Source organism: Lampetra planeri, chromosome 27 (genome assembly GCF_965212315.1).
Source record: "Lampetra planeri chromosome 27, kcLamPlan1.2.h2, whole genome shotgun sequence".
Lineage (NCBI taxonomy): Eukaryota > Metazoa > Chordata > Hyperoartia > Petromyzontiformes > Petromyzontidae > Lampetra > Lampetra planeri.
Window position 1 is genome coordinate 3,362,426 of NC_136133.1, and position 24,951 is coordinate 3,387,376.

At 53.7% G+C, this 24,951-nt stretch overlaps 1 protein-coding gene across 2 annotated transcripts in view; it reads left to right on the plus strand.

Annotated features, from left to right (window-relative positions):
- Positions 1–218: 218 nt before the first annotated feature.
- The window catches only part of LOC144728030 (serine/threonine-protein kinase BRSK2-like), a 43,805-nt gene continuing 19,072 nt past the window's right edge, over positions 219–24,951 (plus strand). For both annotated transcript variants that reach the window (XM_078607241.1, XM_078607243.1), the window contains exons 1-4: positions 219–883; positions 19,380–19,474; positions 20,581–20,666; positions 21,840–21,980. In XM_078607241.1, coding sequence (XP_078463367.1) covers positions 802–883; positions 19,380–19,474; positions 20,581–20,666; positions 21,840–21,980 — 404 coding nt within the window. In that variant the 5' untranslated portion in view covers positions 219–801. The remainder of the gene's footprint in view (positions 884–19,379; positions 19,475–20,580; positions 20,667–21,839; positions 21,981–24,951) is intronic.

Sequence of the window (24,951 nt, forward strand, 5' to 3'; positions counted from 1 at the left end):
TTTTATATTTACTCGGTAACATCGCGGCCGATGTTGGCCGTGGCAGGGAAATCAAACTCAGGACGCCGGCTTCGTAGCGCAGTGCGCTATAACCACTACGGCCACCGCTCCCCATCCCAACACACACACACACACGTGCACACATAGCGCATTTAAATGTAAATATATAATGAATTGGATGCGCGCATGTGCGAACGCGTGATACCAGCTGTGACCCGGATGCAAGAGCCGGGTTCATAATGCATCTTCAGCAGAGCAGCGGGTCCTCCACTCATCTCCCACCTCTTCCACCTCGTCACAGTCTGTCGCATCGTTAGCGTGTCGTCGTCGTCACTACCATCGCCTTCATCGTTACGGTCGGCAAAGCAACGTCAGTTAATAATACATTCTTCTCATCACTGCCAACACCATCACCACCATCATCATCTCCTTGGGTTTATCCTAAATATATCTTACTCAATCTGTCGTCATCACTATCATCGTCAATATGATCATCGTTATAATCTCATCCTAATATCACACCATCGTCGCGATCGTCATCGTTGCTTTGATATCATCAAAATCTGCAGCAGCACCATCATCATCATCACATCCTCTTCATTCGAGCCACCACACACACATGTGCCGCCGCCGCTGCTGCCATGTGTGGTCTCCGTGAGGATGATGCGACATGGGGGGAGGGGGAGCTGATGAATCTCCGTCGTCGATGATTCCGCGCGGTGCAGCAGCAGCAGTAGTAGTGGGTCGGCTCTGCCGGTGGGTGTAGTGTTGGTGGTTGTCGTACGCGAGTTGTTGGTGAATATGTCGGGCAGCGCGACGGCTGTCCACACCCAGTATGTGGGACCTTACCGACTCGAGAAGACCCTGGGCAAAGGACAAACGGGTAAGGATACGCGGCGCACCATCACAAACATCACCCCGGCTGTAGCCTTCAACATGATGTTGGGCGCACGTGCTTTTAGTGAGCACCACGCCCGGCCGCCTTTGTCTCCCGAGTAGCGATGCCAATATCCACGTCGCACCCGTTTGAGGCTGAGTCGACCGAGTGGGGGATGGAGAGGTTCAGGACCGATTCAGAAAATCGGTGTTGGGTGGCCGTGAGTGGGATTCGAACTCGGGTAGCTGGGTTCGGAGCGCAGCGCGCTAACCACTCCGCCACCGCTCCCCACAAAGGACACACGGGTAAGACAAAGATCCCCCGTGTAGCCTTCACAAACTGTTGAGGCAAGTGCTGTTAGCGAGCACCTATGAAGGCCATGGTTAAGACAACAACAACCGCCATTCGCCACGAAGTGACGGGAACGTCACCACGGCGCCTGTGCCAGGCTAGGTGCACTTTGAGGCTGCCACGTGAAGTGTCGAAGGTTCGCTGCCGACAGGATGAGGTCTCTGGACAGACCCAGCAGGTGCCATGGGTTGGCTGACCGAGATGATCGGTAGATGCACCACCAGCTGTACCCCCTACTACTCTGCAAACTCGCTGTGCTTTATCTGCCCTGCGCTCCGCTCGTTGTTGTGAGCGTCGCTCCTCTGCCCTCCGTTGTTGCTGGAGGGCGACTGCCTCCCAACTGCCCAGCAGTAGCAGCAGCGGCGTCCTTCACGAGCCTCCTCCATAGCACACACACACACAGACCGTGTCGCTTATGGCTTTTCTACAACCTTTGTGTCGACTGTCTGCATGCTGAACTTCTTTCGCACCGTACGTAGCCAACCGTGCTAATCTCGTAAGCTTTGCATGGGGATGAACCTTGGATGGTACCTATACAGTGCTGGGATGGGGTGTTCGCCATGCATGAAACATAGTTGCTATGCGGTGTGTCCACGTTGTCTGCTGAGGGCAATAGGAAGCCAGCGACATCCATTGTTGTACCGTACGTCTGGTGTGCTCTCCGCCTTGCATCAACCGGAGCTGACGTTAGAGGGGAAGTATGGTCACTTACCAGAGGTGTGGACTCGAGTCATGTGACTTGGACTCGAGTCAGACTCGAGTCATGAATTTGATGACTTGCGACTCGACTTGGACTTGCATAACAATGACTTTGTCCCACCTATGAGATGTGGACTCGAGTCATGTGACTTGGACTCGAGTCAGACTCGAGTCATGAATTTGATGACTTGCGACTCGACTTGGACTTGCATAACAATGACTTTGTCCCACCTCTGTCACTTACCCTCCCGTTACCAGAGGTGTGGACTCGAGTCATGTGACTTGGACTCGAGTCAGACTCGAGTCATGAATTTGATGACTTGCGACTCGACTTGGACTTGCATAACAATGACTTTGTCCCACCTCTGCCCGTTACACAGCAGTGGGCTGACATCGAAGCATAATACCGTGTCGATCCCCCCCATACGGTTTGCCCCGTGGTCTTGTACAGGGGAATTGAGTTTTCGGGTCCGTACGGCGTGCTGCCGTTTCAATACGGGCAAATACATTGATATCTTGTCTATTTGTTTGTGTTTCTGCCCTTGTGATGGGACTTTGTAGGATGAACGTTGAGATGAATAAGGTCGGGCACTGATAAGGGGTTGAACAGGTATGTAGCATAGTTTAAAGTAGTGTAGTATATAGTGTAGTGTATAGTAGTGTAGTGTATAATGTAGTGTATAGTAGTGTAGTATATTGTGTAGTGTATAGTAGTGTAGTGTATAATGTAGTGTATAGTAGTGTAGTATATAGTGTAGTGTATAGTAGTGTTGTGTATAGTGTAGTGTATAGTAGTGTAGTATATAGTGTAGTGTATAGTAGTGTATAATGTAGTGTATAGTAGTGTAGTGTATAATGTAGTGTATAGTAGTGTAGTGTATAATGTAGTGTATAGTAGTGTAGTGTATAATGTAGTGTATAGTAGTGTAGTGTATATAGTAGTGTAGTGTATAGTGTAGTGTATAGTAGTGTTGTGTGTAGTGTATAGTAGTGTAGTATATAGTGTAGTGTATAGTAGTGTAGTGTATAATGTAGTGTATAGTAGTGTAGTGTATAATGTAGTGTATAGTAGTGTAGTGTATAATGTAGTGTATAGTAGTGTAGTGTATAATGTAGTGTATAGTAGTGTAGTGTATAATGTAGTGTATAGTAGTGTAGTGTATAATGTAGTGTATAGTAGTGTATAATGTAGTGTATAGTAGTGTAGTGTATAATGTAGTGTATAGTAGTGTAGTGTATAATGTAGTGTATAGTAGTGTAGTGTATAATGTAGTGTATAGTAGTGTAGTGTATAATGTAGTGTATAGTAGTGTAGTGTATAATGTAGTGTATAGTAGTGTAGTGTATAATGTAGTGTATAGTAGTGTAGTGTATAATGTAGTGTAGTGTATAATGTAGTGTATAGTAGTGTAGTGTATAGTAGTGTAGTGTATAGTAATGTAGTGTATAGTAGTGTAGTGTATAGTAGTGTAGTGTATAGTAGTGTAGTGTATAGTAGTGTAGTGTATAATGTAGTGTATAGTAGTGTAGTGTATAATGTAGTGTATAGTAGTGTAGTGTATAATGTAGTGTATAGTAGTGTAGTGTATAATGTAGTGTATAGTAGTGTAGTGTATAATGTAGTGTATAGTAGTGTAGTGTATAATGTAGTGTATAGTAGTGTAGTGTATAATGTAGTGTATAGTAGTGTAGTGTATAATGTAGTGTATAGTAGTGTAGTGTATAATGTAGTGTATAGTAGTGTAGTGTATAATGTAGTGTATAGTAGTGTAGTGTATAATGTAGTGTATAGTAGTGTAGTGTATAATGTAGTGTATAGGATGCACGTTGATATTTATAAGGTTGACCAATGAGGTCTGAATTGGTCTGTAATAAGGTCGGACACTGATAAGGGGTTGACAGGTTTGTGGATTCTACGTTCGTACACTCGCCCCGTCGCATATCCGCCCTGATCAATTATCCGCCCACGCCGAGGCCGCCTTTGTCTCCAGAATTCTGATCTACCCCGCACCAGGTACTAAGTTAAGGCCGAGTCGACCTAGGGGAGCCCCCCCTGTTGACGGGTTCGTTCAAATGTCCTAAACCACTGAGGTTACCCCCGATAGGGATTCGGACTCGGACAAGCACGCATAAAGACAAAGGTCCCCCGTGTAGCCTTACCAGGCTGTTGGGGCAAGTGCTGTTGGAGGGGTGGGTGGGTGGCCAGCACCACTCCCGGCCGCCTTTGTCTCCCGAATGGCGATGTTTACACACCGCATCAGGTACTTATTTGAGGCTGAGTCGACCTAGGGGGAGGGCCCAGGACCGTCCCTGTGGCACACGAGGTGGGGGTGGGTGGCCAGCACCACGCCCGACCGCCTTTGTCTCCCCATTAGCGATGTTTAAACACCACACCTGGTACTCATTTGAGGCTGAGTCGACCTAGGGGGGGAGGAGAGCCCAGGACCGGTTACAGATATAATAGTCACTGGGGAATCGAACTCGGGTCGCCGGGGTTTGCAGCGCGCTAACCGCTGCGCCACCGCTCCCCACAACCCCCCCCCCGCCACTCACTCACTCCTTGTGCAATGCGCATTGCCCCTAATCCCACAATGTGCTTAGCCCAGCCCGCTCTGTGCCCGTGGTGATGAATATTGCACACGCGAGTGAGTGACGAGTGTGAGAGAAGGGTCTGGGGGGGGGGTATTTTCCGGAGCTCAGCCCCAGGACAGCTGCGGCTTAAATTAAGCCATGATACGCATGCAAATCTACATACACACACATACACACACGTGTGTGTACATAGCGTATAGACTCTGCAACATATGTATGACTTTGTGTGTATAGCAGTGCTGTAGAGTACACCGTTGTGTGTGTACGTGTAAAGCAGGACTGTACACGTGTGTGTGTGTGTGTGTAGATATCAGTACACGTGTGCCTCTATAGCAGTACTGTACGTGTATGTAGTACTGTACATGTGTGTTTGTGTTCTGTTTGCATGTCTACAGCTGTCTACGTGTACGTACAGTAATAACACGTGTGTTGATACAGTACTTGAACATTTGCATATGCACAATGTGTGCATGTACGGTGTTTGTGTGAAATGTACAGTACGTTTGTGTATGGTTTATGTGTGTCTGTGTATACAGTGTGTGTGTGGTGTACTGTGCATATATAATGCATGTGTGTGATGCGCGTGTGTGCGTGTCGTGTATATGCCGGTGCAGTGTGCGCACATGATGTGCTGCAGTATTGTGTGAGGTGTGTGTGTATAGAGATGTTGCGTGTGACTTATATGCAGTGTGTATGGTGTGTGTGTGCATCAGTCTATGCAGTGTGTACGGTGTGTGTGTGGTGTGTATGTTAGTCTATGTGTGTGTGTGCATGGTGTATAAAATACGTCAGTCTATGCAGTGTTTATGGTGTGTGGTGTGCATGGTGTATAATTTGTCAGTCTATGCAGTGTGTATGGTGTGTGTGTGGTGTGCATCGTGTATAATATGTCAGTCTATGCAGTGTGTATGGTGTGTGTGTGCGTGGTGTGTGTGTCAGTCTGTGCAGTGTGTATGGTGTGTGTGGTGTATGTGTGTGCGTGGTGTGTAGGTCAGTCTATGCAGTTGGTATGGTGTGTGTGTGTGTGTGCACATCCTTCCCCAACCCACACCGACATAATCTGACCCTCGTTCACCAACCCGCATTGAACAGCCTGGATGTCCACACGACTCCCGTTACCTCACAGATTCGCCATCGGGAGGGGTTCATCTAGGAGTGACTTGACGTCCAACATTAATTGCCTCCGTCCCATCGCCTGACAGCAGAGCCATCACACAGCCTCCTGGGACACTGAACTGTGACCCCCCCCCCCCGCTCTGTCACGCGGCCCTGCCCCAAGTTACGCTCTTAATCGTCTCTTTGGCTCTTTTGCACAGCGGAAATTATCGATGTGCTGGGATTCCTCGAAAGTCGGAGGCCAAACTGCATATATTTACACTGTCACATCTTCTTAGCGTTCTCGCTTGCAGGTGTGTGTGTGTGTGTGTCTGCGTGCGCGGTTGTTAGGGCACTGTGCTACGAGTTGAGCGACCCGAGTTCAATCCCCGTTCTCGCCTAAAATCAGTGGCGATTTTCAGAACCGTTCCTGGGCCTCCCCTTGGTCGGCTCGGCCCTAAATGAGTGCCTAGTGCCCACGTGTAAACATCAGCACTGGGGGAGACAAAGGTGGCACATATGACCTTGAGCAATTGCCAATGCTAGCCTGAATAGGTGCTTTCTAACAGCACTTGCCCCAGTAGGCAATGTAGACTACGCAGGGAAAAATCTGTCTTTGTGAGTGTGATCGTCGTGCTCTTCATTTAGTGGCCTTTAGTGCGGCGCCTGACGTGGGTTCTTTGCTATTTGTAGCTGGTTACCACAGCTGAGAGTTGGATTGCTCGGTCGTTCTTTGCCATTTGTAGCTACATTCACAACGATGTCACCCAAATGAAACGAATTATGAATCGCATTGGCTATGAAAGTCCGCAGATATGCTGTTAGTTGCGAGAGAAATAATCCATCAACAAAAAAATCGGCGTCGTGCATTTAATTACCCCCATGAAATGGTTTGCAGAGGATTCATTGAATGGATGAAACACATTAAGTATATGTTTTGTTTTTATTAATTCGTTGTCGTGAACTTTATATATCTCTACATATCACAATTGTGTCGTCTGTTATCACGTCACTATTCTTGACCAATGGCCTTCGTCCCTTCTTAAGCGACTTTGCTCTGCCCAACTGCCCAACTCGCCCTGTCATTAAGTGGTGCGTGCCCTCTAACCCACGTGCACCTCATTGTCTCGATGTCGTTCCAAGCACGTGTGCGCGCGCATCTTCTTTTAAAGTCGCGTTGTATAATTCTCGTTGTGCGCGCTAGCTGTGGTTGCTTTGTTGGGAAACTACTGTATAATCATTTAATTATCTTATATTTTTATTATTTTATTATTTCCATTCTACGTGACTTTACCGAAAGAACCAAGAAGATGTATAATCATTGTTGCATTTCCCTTTTCCCCCCTCTAAAGTCAATATTAACCTGACTTAAAGCTTTCGTGACTGCAGGAAATCAAATTCTTTGGGTCTTTCGGTAAAGTCACGTAGATAGGTTCTTTGAACATAAATAAATAGAACTAACAATTGGCTTTTTTTTTTCATTCAGACTCTGTCTCCTCGACAGACCTGTTCTCCACCTGAGGACGGCTGCTTGCGTTGTGGCCGAAACGTCGTGAGAATTATTTTATAATGTTTTATTTTTATTATTGTATTATTTCCATTCTACGTGACTTTACCGAAAGAACCAAGAAGATGAATCCTTGCAGTCACGAAAGCTTTAAATCGAAATTTAACAATTGGCTGTTATCTTGATTTACCGTCAGCCATGGTCAATCCGCTGCTGCTTGGAGGCCTTTCTAGCGGCTCCACACCTACAAACGTTAACGCGTGGGACACGTGGGGTGGATTTAATAGCGCAGATAAGCGCGCGTCCGGCAAAGCGCTCACGCGATTGGTCGTCCTCGCTTAGTTCGCTCGACCACGGACCAATCGCATCGCGATCTGCGTCTCACGTGACCAGTTGGCTCCGCAATGCCTCCTTGTGCGCTGTACGAAATGTAAAGGCCTGCTTCGCATTGCCCTAAGCTTAATAAGGAGATTAAACGCAGCACTGCACTGAGGTCTTTTTAGTTTACGGGGAGGGAAAAAATACCGCATTCCGGTACTAATTTTAATCTCGTAAAGTCTTTCTAGTGCGGCTATATACTGCACGTGGCCTTCGCCAACCCCCGCAGTGACGAGTGTGGTGAAGTATGGTCATTCGACCAACCCCATCACTGAAAGGCGTGGGGAGGCTTCCATCCAGGAGTGGATCGATACAAAGCCCCCGCGTGGCAATATTCGTGAGCGGCTGTTCGCAGGGCACTGTGCTTCTTGCACAAGCCGCGGGTGCTGAAAAGGACAGCTCTTAAAGGGGCCCTGCGCACTGCGTCTTAAAGGGACACGGCGCGATTTAAAGGGATCCTCCCGAACTCCCCAGCAAACATGCGACACGTTGCGCCAGCGTTGGTTGACGTGAGACTAACGAGCCAAACGCTCGATCACCGTGAGCCGTGGCACGTTTGTCCGTGTGAATATTGATTGTGGCATAGTTTGGTTGTAGCAGGGTTTCCGTGGTGCTGGTGCTGTTGCTGTGGCAGGGTGGCTGTGACAGAATTGCCCATCAAGAGTTGCAAGTTGGCGGAATGGATGTGGCAGGCGTGGGTGTGGAAAAGGGTCCATGGCAGGCCAAATGCTGCATAATTCCCGTGGCACCGGCGCTGAATAATGTTGTGGCAGGGCGTGAATGTGGCAATCTTTCCGATGCCTTCTGGCGCTGTGACAGGCTTATTGGTGGTGGCAGGATGCAACGCGAATGCGCGAATTTAGCCGTGGCAGGCTGACTTTGCAGATTTGCTGTTCCAAGTTTTGCCGTGGCGCGGTGGATGTGGAAGGCGTAGCTGTGGCAGGTATTCTGTGGGAGGGTTTGCCGTGGCAAGGTTTCCGTAACTCGAGCAGCCCACGGCCACGTCGCGTCGACCGTGGCACGTTCGCCGTGGCAGGCAGACTACGGCAAGGCGGCCACGTTAAATTCAACTGGTGACTTCTGCCTGTGGCGGGCAAACATGACCCGTGTCAAGCTGGCCGTGGCAGGTTTTCTGTGGCAGGTTGACGATATTTGACGTCAGCAGTCGCTTGCAGGGTCGATGTGTGTGTCAGTGCATGTGGTGCACTTGACGCGCAGTCGTGTTGTGGAGTGACAGTGTCGCGGTCAGCGCGCTGCCCTACGAACCCGGCAACCAAAGTTCGATTCCCATTCACGGGCAACACCAGTGACGATTATCTGAACCGGTTCTGGACCTCGCCTAGGTCGACTCGGCCTCAAATGAGTACCTGGTGCGGTGTGTGAAAGCATCGCCACTTGGGAGACAAAGGCGGTCGGGCGCGGTGAAGGCCTACCACCACCTCGTGTAACGTGCCGGCCTTCATAGGTGCTCGCTAACAGCATCTGCTTCAACAGCAGTCTGTTATAGGCTACACGGGGGATCTTTGTGTTGTCACTAGGGAGCGGTATGGTATAGGTTCGAGTGCAGCACTCTGAACCCGGCAACCAAAGTTTGATTCCCGTTCACCAGTGACGATTATTTGAACCGGTCCTGGACCTCGCCTAGGTCGACTCGGCCTCAAATGAGTACCTGGTGCGGTGTGTAAAACCATCGCCACCAGGGAGACAAAGGCGGCCTGGCGTGGTGCTGGCCACCCGCCCCCTCGTGTGCCCTGCCGGCCTGCACAGGTGCTGCTACTCGTTAACAGCACTTGCCCCCGACGGGCTGTTAGAGGCTACGCGGGGGAGCTTTGTTCCTGCCGTGGCAGCCGTGGCAGCTGTGGCAGAGGTTGGCCGTGGCGGGGTTGGCCTGGATTTAATCCATCACTCGCGGGGCCCTGCGAAAGCGGATAATCGGCAGCGCAGATTTTCAACGCTGGTTTTGGTTGTCCGTCCGCGAGCTTTATTTAAAGAAAAAAATTTAACTTTTGTAATGACGACTCGAGCTGTGAGATTGAGTTTACAGTCATTCCAAGCGTGCGTGCGTTTGTGTGCGTTTGTGTGCGTGCGTATGCACTACATTTTTCCACATTAGCGAACACCTATTGAGGCCGATCGTCATAACACTAGGAGCAATAATGGAGCGAGTTTGCAGTGGTGGTGTTATTATAACACCAGCGGGGAACCTTCGTCACGAACGCTGTGTCCCTTCAGTGGTGAGTCTCATGGAGAGAAGCTATACGTGGCCAAGTGCCATCGTTTCGCGGATACATTTAGACACTCTAATCTATATTGTCTTTCGGTTGTTGTTTTTCTTTTACTTAAATCCCATTGGGATTTTTTGCACACAGCCTTGTTACGCGGTGGGTTTTTTTCTGGAAGATCTTGCTGGTTCTTCCTCGATGCTTCTGTTGCGTGTCGTCACTTGAAGATGTCCTGTGTTCATGTTTTTGTTTGTTGCGGTTGCACCCGAGTCAAGAGCCACATGGCTCACAGGGCTATACCTAATAAATAACCTTGAAACTAAACTTGAAACTTGTGCGGATAATCATAAGCGTGACCCCGAAGTTGGCGTTGTCGTTGTACCTGAGTGCGGCACGTCAACCAACTATAGAACAGTAAATCTGATAGAAATTACATATCCACCTGACCCCAAATTTTTTCTCTGGGTACTCTACTCTCCCACGTGCCAAACGCAACCACCATCGCCACCATCCCCCCCCGCCCCCCCATCGTCACCGCATTCGATTTGTCCACCTTTTGGCTCTTGCCAGGCTGTCGCGAGTGGTGCGACGGCGGTGAGCACACCGCGCGGCCCTCAGATCCCCGAGGGCCACGGGTTGGACTCCATCCTCCTCTGCTGCGGTCGGGCCGCGAGCAAAGCGCCGCTGGCGAGTGGCGGCCTGACCAGGGCCGACAGCCGCTTACACCGAGGGAGGGGGGGTGGGGGGGGTTGGTGGCCAGCGCCTCGCCACTCTCAACCCGCTCGCACGCCGGCACGGACTCTCGCCCTCGCTGCTGTTTCCCCACTCTGTTGGAGAGGTCGCAACCGGGTACCCGATACCCGTACCCTACCCGATACCCGGCTACCCGTACCCGGCCGGGTACGGGTACCCGTTTGCGACCCTGGTGCGGCCGGGTACGGGTAGGCCGTGAGTCACTGGTGAGTCACCGTTTGTCACTCATTTCCCAACGTCTTGTCTATTCTCACAATTCAAGTTCCTAGAATCAACCCACCCGCGCCTGCAACATGGCTTCATCCCAGAGGTCGCAATCAGGTACCCGATACCCGTACCCTACCCGTACCCGTCCGGGTACGGGTACCCGTTTGCGACCCTGGTGCGGCCGGGTACGGGTAAGGAATCAAAACCCGTTTGCGACCTCTGCTCTGTTGGGGAGACATCGTCCTCCCGCATACAGCGCGGAGGGGTAGGAACCGCTGTGAACGGTGCCAGTATCCGCCGGCGAGCGGTGTCGCGAGCGGTGCCAGGAGGAGGAGGGGGGGGGTATCTGTGATAGCAAGAGATACCCCACAAATCCACACCGTAAGTTATAGCTGATCTAAGGGAAGGGGGGTGGGGTGGACATGATCATCACGGGATGAGGCCACGTTGTGGGTTTTATACCAAACTGGCTGTACTACCCGGCTTCGCCTGGAACTTGGATCCACCACGCCCGGCCGCCTTTGTCTCCCCAGTGGCGATGTTCACACACCACACCAGTTACTCGTTTGAGGCTGAGTCGACCTAGGGGAGGCCCAGGAGCTGTTGAAATAATCGTTACCGGTAGTGGCCGTGAGCGGGAATCGAACTCGGGGCGCCGGGTTCATAGTGCAGCGCGCGAACCACTACACTACAATGCGTTACGCTTCCACATGCGCGGGTCACGTGACAGATTTGACGTCACAGCTCACTTGCCATGCAAAAAATATATGCATTATTGAGCTCCCTGCCCCCCCCCCCCAAAAGTGTATTTTTTATAATTGTTGCATGGTGTACAGTCTGGAAAGTACCCACGTGGCAAATTTCCAGTTTGTTGCATGTCGGGAAGTACGCTAAACATTTTGAACAGACGCACATAATCACAACTTTGCCTTTTTATATTTATGGAGATAAATGTAATCGGCGTGAAGCCCCACTGCCACGTGGCCTCGCCCAAATACAAACACGGATCGGTGCATTTGGCTGCGAAAAACGCGCGTTGTAATTGAATTTACTGCTCCCGCACGTTTTGACCCCCGTGATTTTGTTTAATTTCCGAGAAAATAATCGTCGTGCAGTTGTGACTGCTGTTTGTTTTGTGCTGTTGCTGCTGCTGTATCTGTTTTGCCGATTTGACGTGTGTTTATATTTCACTGCCGCGTGTCTCCCCGGAGACGTTTTGATATCAACGAGCCCTCGTTTGCTTGAAGAAGAAGACGATGAAGATGATGATGAAGATCGAGATAAAGTAGACGAATATGAAGATGAAGAAACGAGGCAATCTAAAATTAATCAATTGGCTCAAAACACGAGTGGGGAGTTTCACGGTTGCGCCACGCGCATTTCGGATGAGTTTAAGGATGTTTAAAGATGTACAACTAAAAGTGGGAATTGTGAAGCGCCGTTTTACTTTTGGGCGCAGTGTGCCAACCGAGTGGGAACTGCGATGCAAACGGAAATTCGTCCATCTCACCCCAACTTATTGGATGGGTTTGTTTCTGGGTACTCCGATATCCTGCGTGCGCAACGCAACCAACATCGCCACCATCATCATCACATCATCACTGCCATCACAGCCATCATCAAAGCCACCACCACCAGCATCACCACTTGCGCCACCACCACCAGCATCATCACTTGCGTCATCACCACCATCACTATCATCATCACCACCACCATCACTACCATCACAGCCACCACCACCAGCATCATTACCACCGCCATCATCATCATTACAGCCATCATCACAGCGACCACCACAACCACCATCATCATCACAGCCACCATCTCGATCACCATCACTACCATGACAGGCATCATCACAACCACCATCATCATCAAAGCCACCATCTCGACCACGACCATCCCCACCACCACCACCATCATCATCTCCGCCACCAACACCACCACCATCACAGCTACCACCGCGGCCACCATCACAACCATCACCACCGCAGCCACCAACACCACGATCACAAGCAGCATCGCAGCCATCGTCATCACTACCGTCTCAACCAACACCACCACCAGCAGCAGCAGCAGTGCGTCATCTCCCGCCCCCCTTCCCCCACCGTGTCCCTATAGATTTTGCCCCAATGCCCTTCTCTACTTGACATGCTATAGCGGTCAACCGTGGCGTGTGCGTGCGTGCGTGTTATTGTGCGCGTGTGTGCAAATTGAATGTGTGTGTTATTCAGCGTGTTGTGCAACGGAGTGTGTGTGTGTTTGTGTGAGTGCTATCTAACATGTGCATGAATGTCATCTCGCGTGTGTGTCATTGAAGGTGTGTATGTAATTGAGCGTGTTTGTGTGTGTGTAATTTTGCGTGTGTGTCTTCGTATGTTGTTGAGTGTGTGTGTGTATGCGTGCTATTGAGCTTGTGTGTTACCGTGTGTGTGTATTTGCATGCGTCTGTATGGTGTGGTGTGTGAGCATCAGCACTGGGGAGACAAAGGCAGCCAGGAATGTCACTTCTAGCCACTACACATCTGCATATGCCATGCTGGCCTTCATAAGTGCTCACGAAAAGCATTTGCCCCAAACAGTGTTGAAGGCTGCACGGAGGATCTGTGTCTCGTGTCTGTCAGTGTATGAACGTAGATATTGATCTGTTATGGTCCTGCCCAGAAGAAAACAGTTGTGGCCGACCCCCCTGCGTGGCGAATGCTCATCTATGCCGTATCACAATATCATGCAATAGCTCACAATATCACACAATACCACACAATATCTTGCAATATCTCACAATATCACACTATCACAATATCACTCAATATCTCGTAATATCATGCAATATCTCACAATATCACACACTATCTTGCTATATCTCACAATATCACTCAATATCTCGCAATATCACGCAACATCACACAATATTACACTATCACATAATATCTTGCAATACCACACAATATCACGCAATATCGCACAATATCACGCAATATCAATCTCGCAATATCTCCCAGTAGCCATGCGAAGCGGTGAGACTGACCGCCGTCCTTCAGAGTCTCTCTGCTCAAACGCGTCGTTGTTGTTGTTGGATGGGGGGGGGGGGGCAGGGGAGTCTGCATTCGTGAGTGATTTTGTATATTTGCGTTATTCAAATGCGTGTACGTGTGTGTACGTGTGTGTGTGTGTGGGGAGCGGTGGTGTAGCGGTCGGCGCGCTGCGCTACGAACCTGGCGACCCGGGTTCGATTCCCGCTCACGGCCAACACCACAGTGACGATTATCTGAACCGGTCCTGGGCCTCCCCTAGGTCGACTCAGCCTCAAATGAGTACCTGGTGCGATATGTATAGAACATCGGCACTGGGGAGACAAAGGCGGTCGGGCGTGGTTGCTGGCCACCCAAAAGTCTGTCAAGGCTATACGGGGATTCTTTGTATGTGTGTGTGTATGTGCGTCTGTCTGTGTTGTTGCATCTTCTACACGTGTGCGTGTGTCTGGTCATCACAGTTTTTCCAATACTTCTTATATAGAGAGACAGTTTTAAATGCTTCATACATGAAAGTGGGGGGGGTTTCAATTTACGTTAGCCGGGTTTCTCAGGGGGGTTCTTTCTTGCAGCGTCGACAGACCTGGCACGGACCGAGGCAATGCCGGTGAGGGTCGCCTCGTTAACCAGTCTGGCGCGTGTGGAGGACACGCAGGCGCGCGCGTGTTTATTGATGAGCTCACAGAGACAAAGGTCCCCCGTGTGGCCTCGACGCAAGCTGCTCGGGCAAGTGCTGCTCACGAGCCCGAAGCAACGGGGCTCCGCAGTGGCGGGATGTTAACTCCCTCGCCTGGTCTGCGGGAGGTCGTGGGTTCGGTCCCGACCCTGCCACCTGCTCTAGATTTGTAGTTTGCGTGTCTCTCTCTCTCTCTCTCATCATCATCATCACGGTGGGGGGATGCGAACTCCCTCGCCTGGTACGCGGGAGGTCGTGGGTCTGGTCCCGACCCTGACGCCTGTTGTATATTTGTAGTTTGCGTGTCTCTCTCTCTCTCTCATCATCATCATCACGGTGGGGGGATGCGAACTCCCTCGCCTGGTACGCGGGAGGTCGTGGGTCTGGTCCCGACCCTGACGCCTGTTGTATATTTGTAGTTTGCGTGTCTCTCTCTCATCATCATCATCACGGTGGGGGGATGCCAACTGCCTCGCCTGGTGTGCAGGAGGTCGTGGGTTCGGTTCCGACCCTGACGCCTGCTGTATATTTGGAGTTTGCGTCTCTCTCCCCATGAATTTTTCTCAGGGTCCACCGGTTTTTCCCTTCACATTTAGAATCGACATCACGCGTTTGGAGTATTTGGCTGCCCGAAATTTCCACACGATGTTGATGATGATGATGATGAGCCACTTCGTTGAGATATCGTTTGTTACAGCCAGGTTGCTTCAGAACTAGAGAGCCGAACCTGGCATCATAAAAAAAATAGTTTAGTTTTAGTTGAACGGAGGTGCGGTGTGGGCAGCACCACGCCCCAGTTGTCTTCGTCTCCCCCGGTGCCGGTGAGATGCACCACCACCACCACAACCACCACAACCACCACCGCAGCAGCAGCAGAGGCCCAGGGAGGCCCAGGACTGGTTCTGATCCCTCTCGCCACCGATGTGAGACGTGGCCAGAAATCCAACTTACGTCCACACAACGACGGTGGTGCCATGACCACTACGCCACCGCTCGCCACACATCACAATCAGAATGTTTATTTATGCTGCGCTGGACGTATCCGACGAGCTATAAAGTTAACACGATAGTTGTGCAGAGTACAAGAAAGGAAAACAAATCACCCAAAACACAAACAAATACAACACTAAACCATCCCAATCCTACCAGGCAAAGCCCGCTGAGGTATTCACTTATTTTTCAGAAGCGACCTGGCCACAAATGAGCGCTGTACAAAGCAGGGCCATCATTTTGGACATTTATAGCACCGAAATTATCTAAATAGTCTCAACTTATGTTTCTAAATGTTTAGGGGAAAACCGAAGGACCCGGAGGAAAAAAAAAAATCCACGTGACCACGTGCATGCTTGCATACAAAGCAAAGCCAAAGATCCCTCATATAGCCACAACAGACTTTTGGGGGCAAGTGCTGTTGGCGAGCACCTGTGAAGGCCTGCACGGCGCGCGAGGAAATGGACTGCTGCAAGCGCCACGCTCGGCCGCCTTTGTCTCCCTCGTGACGTTGATTACGTTGGATGAACTGGGGCTCGTGTCACCTGCCAGTCTAATGTCATTGGTAGAGCGGATGAGCACAAATCGTGGACGATTAGCATCGATGACAACAACAACAACAACAACGATAACAACTCCTTGTTGCAAGCGACGTTGCATCTCAGGACGCTCTAACTGTGTCGCCGGGCAACGCTCCGAGCCGCCCCACCAGATCGCCTTGTTCACGTACACCGAAAGCAAAGAGGTCCACCATGCAGTTCGCTTTTTCAGGAACGACCGATGGTGCTTGGCGCAATTCGCAGGTGGCTGAGCGAGTCCTTGCGCACGTCACTGCCACGGATGCCACGGACTGCCCTTTGCTGACGGGGTTCTCGCGTCCTTTACCTGCGGAGTTGATTTGGTAGACCCCCACCCCCTCACCCCCCCCCCCCCACAACTTTCAGAGTGGTGCAGGTTGTTGCTGGCCGCATGGCGTGTTGACCCTTGATGGCCGTGTGCTCAAGCAATGGTGTAAAAACACGCACACGCACACCCACACGCACACGCACACCAACACGCACACCAACACGCACACCAACACGCACACGCACACCCACACGCACACCCACACGCACACCCACACCAACACGCACACCCACACGCACACCAACACGCACACAAGCACACCCACACCCACACGCACACCCACACGCACACCCACACGCACACACACACGCACACACACACCAACACGCACACCCACACGCACACCCACCCCACACGCACACCCACACGCACACACACACCAACACGCACACCCACACGCACACCCACACGCACACCCACACGCACACCCACACGCACACCCACCCCACACGCACACCCACACGCACACCCACCCCACACGCACACCCACCCCACACGCACACCCACATGCACACGCACACCCACATGCACACCCACACGCACATGCACACCCACATGCACACGCACACCCACATGCACACGCACACCCACATGCACACGCACACCCACATGCACACGCACACCCACATGCACACGCACACCCACATGCACACCCACACCCACATGCACACCCACATGCACACGCGTGCCTGGTAGATTTAAACTCGAAATACCGGAACACACAACGGGGTACATTGGTCAAGCGGGCAAATGTACCAACAGAAGGTGACCTCCCCTACCTTGAGGTCAACAGTTCTCAATTTGTTTGGCCTGGCACCCACGTCCCCTCCGTGTGTCGTCCCCTACCCTCGTCCCCTACCCTCGTCCCCTACCCGCGTCTTCTCCACGCTCGCGCCTCCTGGTTTCTATTTTTCATTGCAGTGGAAAGAGAAGAGACCTGTCGCAGACTTTCTCCCGCGCACGTTTAGGATTTCTCCTGCACGTTAGCCTCGCCGCAGCCTCCGTCCCCTCTCCCCAAAGCCGAGAGGCCGCCGCTTCACCGGCTAGGAACTGCGGGTGGAGACGTTCGGCAAAGGCCGCTCTCGACGCTTCCCTAGAGGGTCGTGGGAGCGGTCCCGAAATGTCCACTATTTCAAAAAAGGGCCCAAAGTTAATACATTGACACGTGGACACGCGCGCGCGGTGACACGTGGGCGCGCGCGGTGACACGTGGGCGCGCGCGTGGACACGTGGATGCGTGGACGCGCGCGTGGACACGTGGACGCGTGGACGCGCACGTGGACATGTGCGCACGTGGACATGTGCACGTGGTGGCACGTGGACACACACGTGGACACGCAGATGGACACGTGGACACGCGCACGCGGTGGCACATGGACACGCGCACACACACATACCCTGACACTGATTCTCCCGCACGCACTGACACCGACACCCTCACACTCTATCGCGCCGCTCGCACGCTCTGGCTAAACAGTAATCGTCCCCCCCCCCACTGCCCCCCGAGGCACGCCTCCCTCCGGCGGTGTTTTATCTGCTTAATAAGCTGTGAAGGGCGTGGAGCACACGCCACCGCCACCGCCACCACCACCATCGCCACCACCACCACCACCACCGCCACCACCACCACCACCACCACCACCACCATCGCCACCACCGCCACCGCCACCGCCACCGCCACCACCACCATCGCCACCACCACCACCACCATCGCCACCACCACCACCACCACCACCACCACCACCACCATCGCCACCACCACCACCACCACCACCATCGCCACCACCACCACCACCACCACCATCGCCACCACCACCACCATCGCCACCACCACCATCGCCACCACCACCACCATCGCCACCACCGCCACCATCGCCACCACCGCCACCACCGCCACCACCACCGCCACCACCGCCACCGCCATCGCCACCACCACCACCACCATCGCCACCACCGCCACCATCGCCACCACCACCGCCACCACCACCACCATCGCCACCACCACCACCACCACCACCATCGCCACCACCACCACCACCACCACCACCATCGCCACCACCACCACCACCACCATCGCCACCACCACCACCACCACCACCATCGCCACCGCCACCACCACCGCCGCCACCACCATCACCACCACCACCACCACCACCGCCACCGCCACCACCACCGCCACCACCGCCGCCACCACCACCATCGCCACCTCCCCCAGCAGCAGCACTGTGTGTAGTAATAGGTTTTTACCCTTTCAACTGGTACAAAAACTGACACCTTTATACAAGGCATCATGTTTGCAATAACCGCAACACAAGCAGTCAAAATGCAAACAAAAGGAAACAACTCTGATGATGATAATGATATGCACTGTCCTTGAAGTTGATTGGTCCACACCCGAGACAGCTTTTCTTAGAGCCTAGTCTCCATTGGTGTTGGACCAGATGACGCCAAAAGGCGTACAACTCAAAGACAGCGCACTATCAGAGTTTTGAGAGCTCGGGGTAAGCATTTACACTATGAGACCTCCTTTACCAGTGGCAAAATATAGTAATAGGTTTTTACCCTATCAACTGGTAGCACTGTGTGTGTTTGCGTCAATGTCTGTGTGTGCTCTTGCCCCAAACGTCTCTGCAGGCTATATGGAGGATCTTTGTCTGTGTGTACAGCTGGGTCAGTAGGGAGCACTTGTGGTGCATCTACTCGTCATCTCAGTCGGTCTTCCACCTGGGTCTGTCTCGTTACCTCCCGCCAGGTGCGACAGCCTTCGACAGTTCACGTGGTCTCATGGTGCACCTAGCCTGGCACAAGCGCCATGGTGATTTCAGAACCGTTTGGTGGAGAACAGCGGCCGCTGTTGTTGTTATTGAAGGATGGCACAGCGGTTTACACGCTGCGCTATGAAACCCAAATGTCTGAGTTGAGTTCCTGGACAAAGCGACCATCAGTGGTATTGATTGCGACGGGATTGATGATGGTTATGGTGTTGATGGTGATGGAAATGATTTGGGTGATGAGTGTGATGATGGTTTGTGTCGCTCTCCGTCTCCCCCTCCTCATCCCCCTCCTCATCCTCCTCCTCTCCCCGCGCGCTCAGGTCTCGTGAAACTCGGCGTTCACTGCGTCACCACCAAGAAGGTTGCCATTAAAATCGTCAACCGGGAAAAGCTGAGCCAGTCTGTGCTCATGAAGGTCTGAGTCGTCCACTCGCTCACTCACTCACCTGCTCATTCGCTCACTTCTTTGCCCGTTCACTCAGTCACTCGCCCACCGCTCACTCACTAACTCGCCCGCTCACTGACCTGTTCACTCGCTCATCTTCTCACGCATTCACCCGCTCGCTCGCTCGCTCGCACACACGCCCGCTCACTCTCTGCCTTTTGGTATTTTCGGTCTGTGTGTGTGTGGTGGGGAGCATTGGCACAGCGGTTAGGGGCCATCCATTCAGTACGTACGCATGGAGGGGGGAGGGGGGAAGGCGGTTAACCCAAATGCGTTCGCTTGCGTATGGGGGGGGGTCTACTGACAATGTACGCATAGGAAACGGGGGGGGAGGGCGGTGAGGCCTCGATAATTATTTGTCTACATCGGCCTTCAAATGAGCCACAGTTCAGTTTCTTCAGCTGTGAGACAACAAGTACTAGCGGGAGAAGTGGGACTGTGGGAGAGGTGTCACTTCGTGTGCCACCGTGCCCCTGACTGCAGCTATCACGCAGCTCAGCAAAATAAGTGGCCAAGGTACGCGACTTAATTATTTAATGCAGCCGGCGATGGACTATCTGTTTGTTTAAACACGTTAATATAATTAATCCTTGATCGTTTCTGCGTGGATTAAATATCGGCCGTTCTATAGGATTCGGGGGGGGGGTGGGGGGGTGCGTCAGGCGTACGTAAGCAGGTGGGGGGGGGGGGGTGTAAAAAGTTCGCGTGAGTCCAGGGAGGGGTGGAGGGGTCACGTTTTGACAGATTTTTGCGTACCTACTAAACGGATGGCCCTCTTAGCACTATGGGCTACGAACCCGGCGACCTGAGTTCAATTCCCGCTCACGGCCACCACCGGTGATGATTATCTGAACCAGTCCTGGGTTTCACCTAGGTCGACTCGGCCTCAAATGAGTACCTGGTGCGGTGTGCAGTAAACATCGCCACTGGGGAGACAAAGGCGGCTGGGCGAGGTGCTGGCCACCCACCCCCTCGTGTGCCGTGCCGGCCTTCATAGGGCCTCCCTAACAGCACTTGCCCCAAAAGTTTGTTAAGGCTACACGGGGGATCTTTGTCTTTGTTTCGTGCGTTTCTAGGTGGAGCGAGAGATTGCGATTCTGAAACTGATCGAGCATCCACACATCCTCAAGTTACACGATGTCTATGAAAACAAGAAGAACCTGTGAGTCCATCACCACCATCACCACCATCACCACCATCACCACCATCACCACCATCACCACCACCACCATCATCACCACCATCATCACCACCATCACCACCATCACCACCATCACCACTACCATTACCATCACCACCACCATCACCACTACCATTACCATCACCACCACCACCACCATCACCACCACCACCACTACCATCATAACCAAAGACAAAGATCCCCCGTATAGCCTTAACAGACTGTAGGGGCAAGTGCTGTTAGCGAGCACCTATGAAGGCCGGAATGGTACACGAGGGGGTGGGTGGCCAGCACCACGCCCGACCGCCTTTGTCTCCCCGGTGGCGATATTTACACACCGCACCAGGTACTCATCTGATCCGGTCCTGGAGGCCCAGGACCAGTTCAGATAATCGTCATTGGTGTTGGCGGTGAGCGGGAATCGAACTCAGGTCGCCGGGTTCGTAGCGCAGCCCACTAACAGCTAAACTCCCACCATTACCACCACCATCACCACCATTAACAACAACAACCGCCATTCACCACTAAGTGACGGTGATGTCACCACGGTGCTTGTGCCAGGCTATGTGCACGTTAAGGTCACGTGAAGTGTCGAACGCCCGCTGGAAGGTCACGGGACAGACCCAGCAGGTGCCATGGGTCGACTGACTGAGATGACTTGCCGAAACACCAGCTGTACCCCCTACTGTGCCAACTTGCTGTGTTTTAGCTGCCCGGCACTCCGCTCATTGTTGTTGAGCATCGCTCCTCTGCCCTCATTTGTTGTTGGAGAGCGAATGCCTCCAACTGCCCAGTAGCGTCCTTCACGAACCTCCTACACAGAGGCCGATCTTGATACACTGCTGGTACCAGTCATCGGCAATTCCACTCAGCTCTACATCCACCCGTACCGCATCAGTACATCTCTTCTCCAGCCCGTGTCGTGCCCATTTAGCCCTGTCTATGCGACCAAACAGAAACATGCGGTGGCTGGTTATGCGGTGGCTGGACATGCGGGCTACATGACCCAGCAAACGCAGCCATGCCTGCCAGAGGAGCTCACCGATGGGACTTTGTCCAGATCTTTCAAGTATTTGTGGGGTGGGGGGGGGGCGGGAGCGCGTCATGCAGCAGTGGGTAGACCACGTGCCGGTGTGGTGTACACCTCTGCCGCAGGTACCTGGTGCTGGAGCACGTTTCTGGGGGCGAGCTTTTCGACTACCTCGTGAAGAAGGGGCGGCTCACGCCCAAAGAGGCGCGAAAGTTTTTCCGGCAAATCATCTCCGCCCTCGACTTCTGCCACAGCCACTCCATCTGGTGAGCACGCACGCACACACGCACGTGTACACACACACGTACGTTTACACACGCACGCGCACGTGTACACACATGCACGCGCACATGCACACACGCACGTAGACGCACGCACGTATGCGCACGTACACACACGCACATACACACGCACGTACACATGTATGCACTTGCGCACGCACACACTTATGCGCACACACACATGCACACACGCACGTACACACGTAGACACACGTACGCGCACGTGCACATACACACGACTGTGTGTGCGTGTCTGTGGTGTTGGGAGCGAAGGTAGCGGTTAGCGCGCTGCGGCGACCCGAGTTTGATTCCCGCTGACAGCCACAATATCGGTGGTGAATATCTGAAACTGGTCCTGGACGTCCGCCAGGTCGACTCAGCCTTAAATGTACACCTACTCCCGGTGTGCAAAATACATCACCATTGGGGAAACAAAGGCGGCCGGGCATGGTGCTAATCGCATCCGCCTCCTCGTGAAGCGCGTTGACCTTCAAGGTGTTCACAGACGGCACTTGCTCCACGCAGGCAGTGTGGGCTGTATGGGGGATCTTTGTCTTTGTCTTTGTAGCTATTAAGAGTCCACACATCACGCCTCAGGCTGTTGCGTTGTGTAAATGATGATGAGTTGTTGTTGTTGTTCCGGAGCGTAACGCTCGTGTTTACGCCCCTGAGCAGATTGCCGAGTCAATGGCATTTAAATTACCTTACCTGCAACAACCTCCTCCTCCACCACCAGCCCACCCCCGACACCAACCTCCTCCTCCACCACCAGCCCACCCCCTACACCAACCTCGTCCTCCACCACCAGCCCACCCCTACACCAACCACCTCCTCCACCACCAGCTCACCCCCTACACCAACCTCCTCCTCCACCACCAGCTCACCCCCTACACCAACCACCTCCTCCACCACCAGCTCACCCCCTACACCAACCACCTCCTCCACCACCAGCCCACCCCCGACACCAACCTCTTCCTCCACCACCAGCCCACCCCCGACACCAACCTCCTCCTCCACCACCAGCCCACCCCTACACCAACCTCCTCCTCCACCACCAGCCCACCCCCGACACCAACCTCCTCCTCCACCACCAGCCCACCCCCTACACCAACCTCCTCCTCCACCACCAGCCCACCCCTACACCAACCTCCTCCACCACCAGCCCACCCCCTACACCAACCTCCTCCTCCACCACCAGCCCACCCCCTACACCAACCTCCTCCTCCACCACCAGCCCACCCCTACACCAACCTCCTCCTCCACCACCAGCCCACCCCCTACACCAACCTCCTCCTCCACCACCAGCCCACCCCCTACACCAACCTCCTCCTCCACCACCAGCCCACCCCCAACACCAACCTCCTCCTCCACCACCAGCCCACCCCTACACCAACCTCCTCCTCCACCACCAGCCCACCCCTACACCAACCTCCTCCTCCACCACCAGCCCACCCCCCACACCAACCTCCTCCTCCACCACCAGCCCACCCCTACACCAACCTCCTCCTCCACCACCAGCCCACCCCCTACACCAACCTCCACCACCAGCCCACCCCCTACACCAACCTCCTCCTCCACCACCAGCCCACCCCCTACACCAACCACCTCCTCCACCACCAGCCCACCCCCTACACCAACCACCTCCTCCACCACCAGCCCACCCCCGACACCAACCTCCTCCTCCACCACCAGCCCACCCCCGACACCAACCTCCTCCTCCACCACCAGCCCACCCCCCACACCAACCTCGTCCTCCACCACCAGCCCACCCCCTACACCAACCTCCTCCTCCACCACCAGCCCACCCCCTACACCAACCACCTCCTCCACCACCAGCCCACCCCCTACACCAACCTCCTCCTCCACCACCAGCCCACCCCCTACACCAACCTCATCCTCCACCACCAGCCCACCCCCTACACCAACCTCCTCCTCCACCACCAGCCCACCCCCCACACCAACCTCATCCTCCACCACCAGCCCACCCCCTACACCAACCACCTCCTCCACCACCAGCCCACCCCCTACACCAACCTCCACCACCAGCCCACCCCCTACACCAACCTCCTCCTCCACCACCAGCCCACCCCCTACACCAACCTCCTCCTCCACCACCAGCCCACCCCTACACCAACCTCCTCCACCACCAGCCCACCCCCTACACCAACCTCCTCCTCCACCACCAGCTCACCCCCTACACCAACCACCTCCTCCACCACCAGCCCACCCCTACACCAACCACCTCCTCCACCACCAGCCCACCCCCTACACCAACCTCCTCCTCCACCACCAGCCCACCCCTACACCAACCTCCTCCACCACCAGCCCACCCCTAAACCAACCTCCTCCACCACCAGCCCACCCCTACACCAACCTCCTCCACCACCAGCCCACCCCTAAACCAACCTCCTCCACCACCAGCCCACCCCCTACACCAACCTCCTCCTCCACCACCAGCTCACCCCCTACACCAACCACCTCCTCCACCACCAGCCCACCCCCTACACCAACCTCCTCCTCCACCACCAGCTCACCCCCTACACCAACCTCCTCCTCCACCACCAGCCCACCCCTACACCAACCTCCTCCACCACCACCAGCTCACCCCCTACACCAACCACCTCCTCCACCACCAGCCCACCCCCTACACCAACCTCCTCCTCCACCACCAGCTCACCCCCTACACCAACCACCTCCTCCACCACCAGCCCACCCCCTACACCAACCACCTCCTCCACCACCAGCCCACCCCTTACACCAACCTCCTCCTCCACCACCAGCCCACCCCCTACACCAACATCCTCCTCCACCACCAGCTCACCCCCTACACCAACCACCTTTTCCACCACCAGCCCACCTCAAACTTGTGCCCGTTGTCAATCATCATCATCAGCAGCAGCCATTGCGGGAGTGGGTGGGGGGGTTGGTGGGGAGGTTGGTGGGGGGGAGGGGGCAC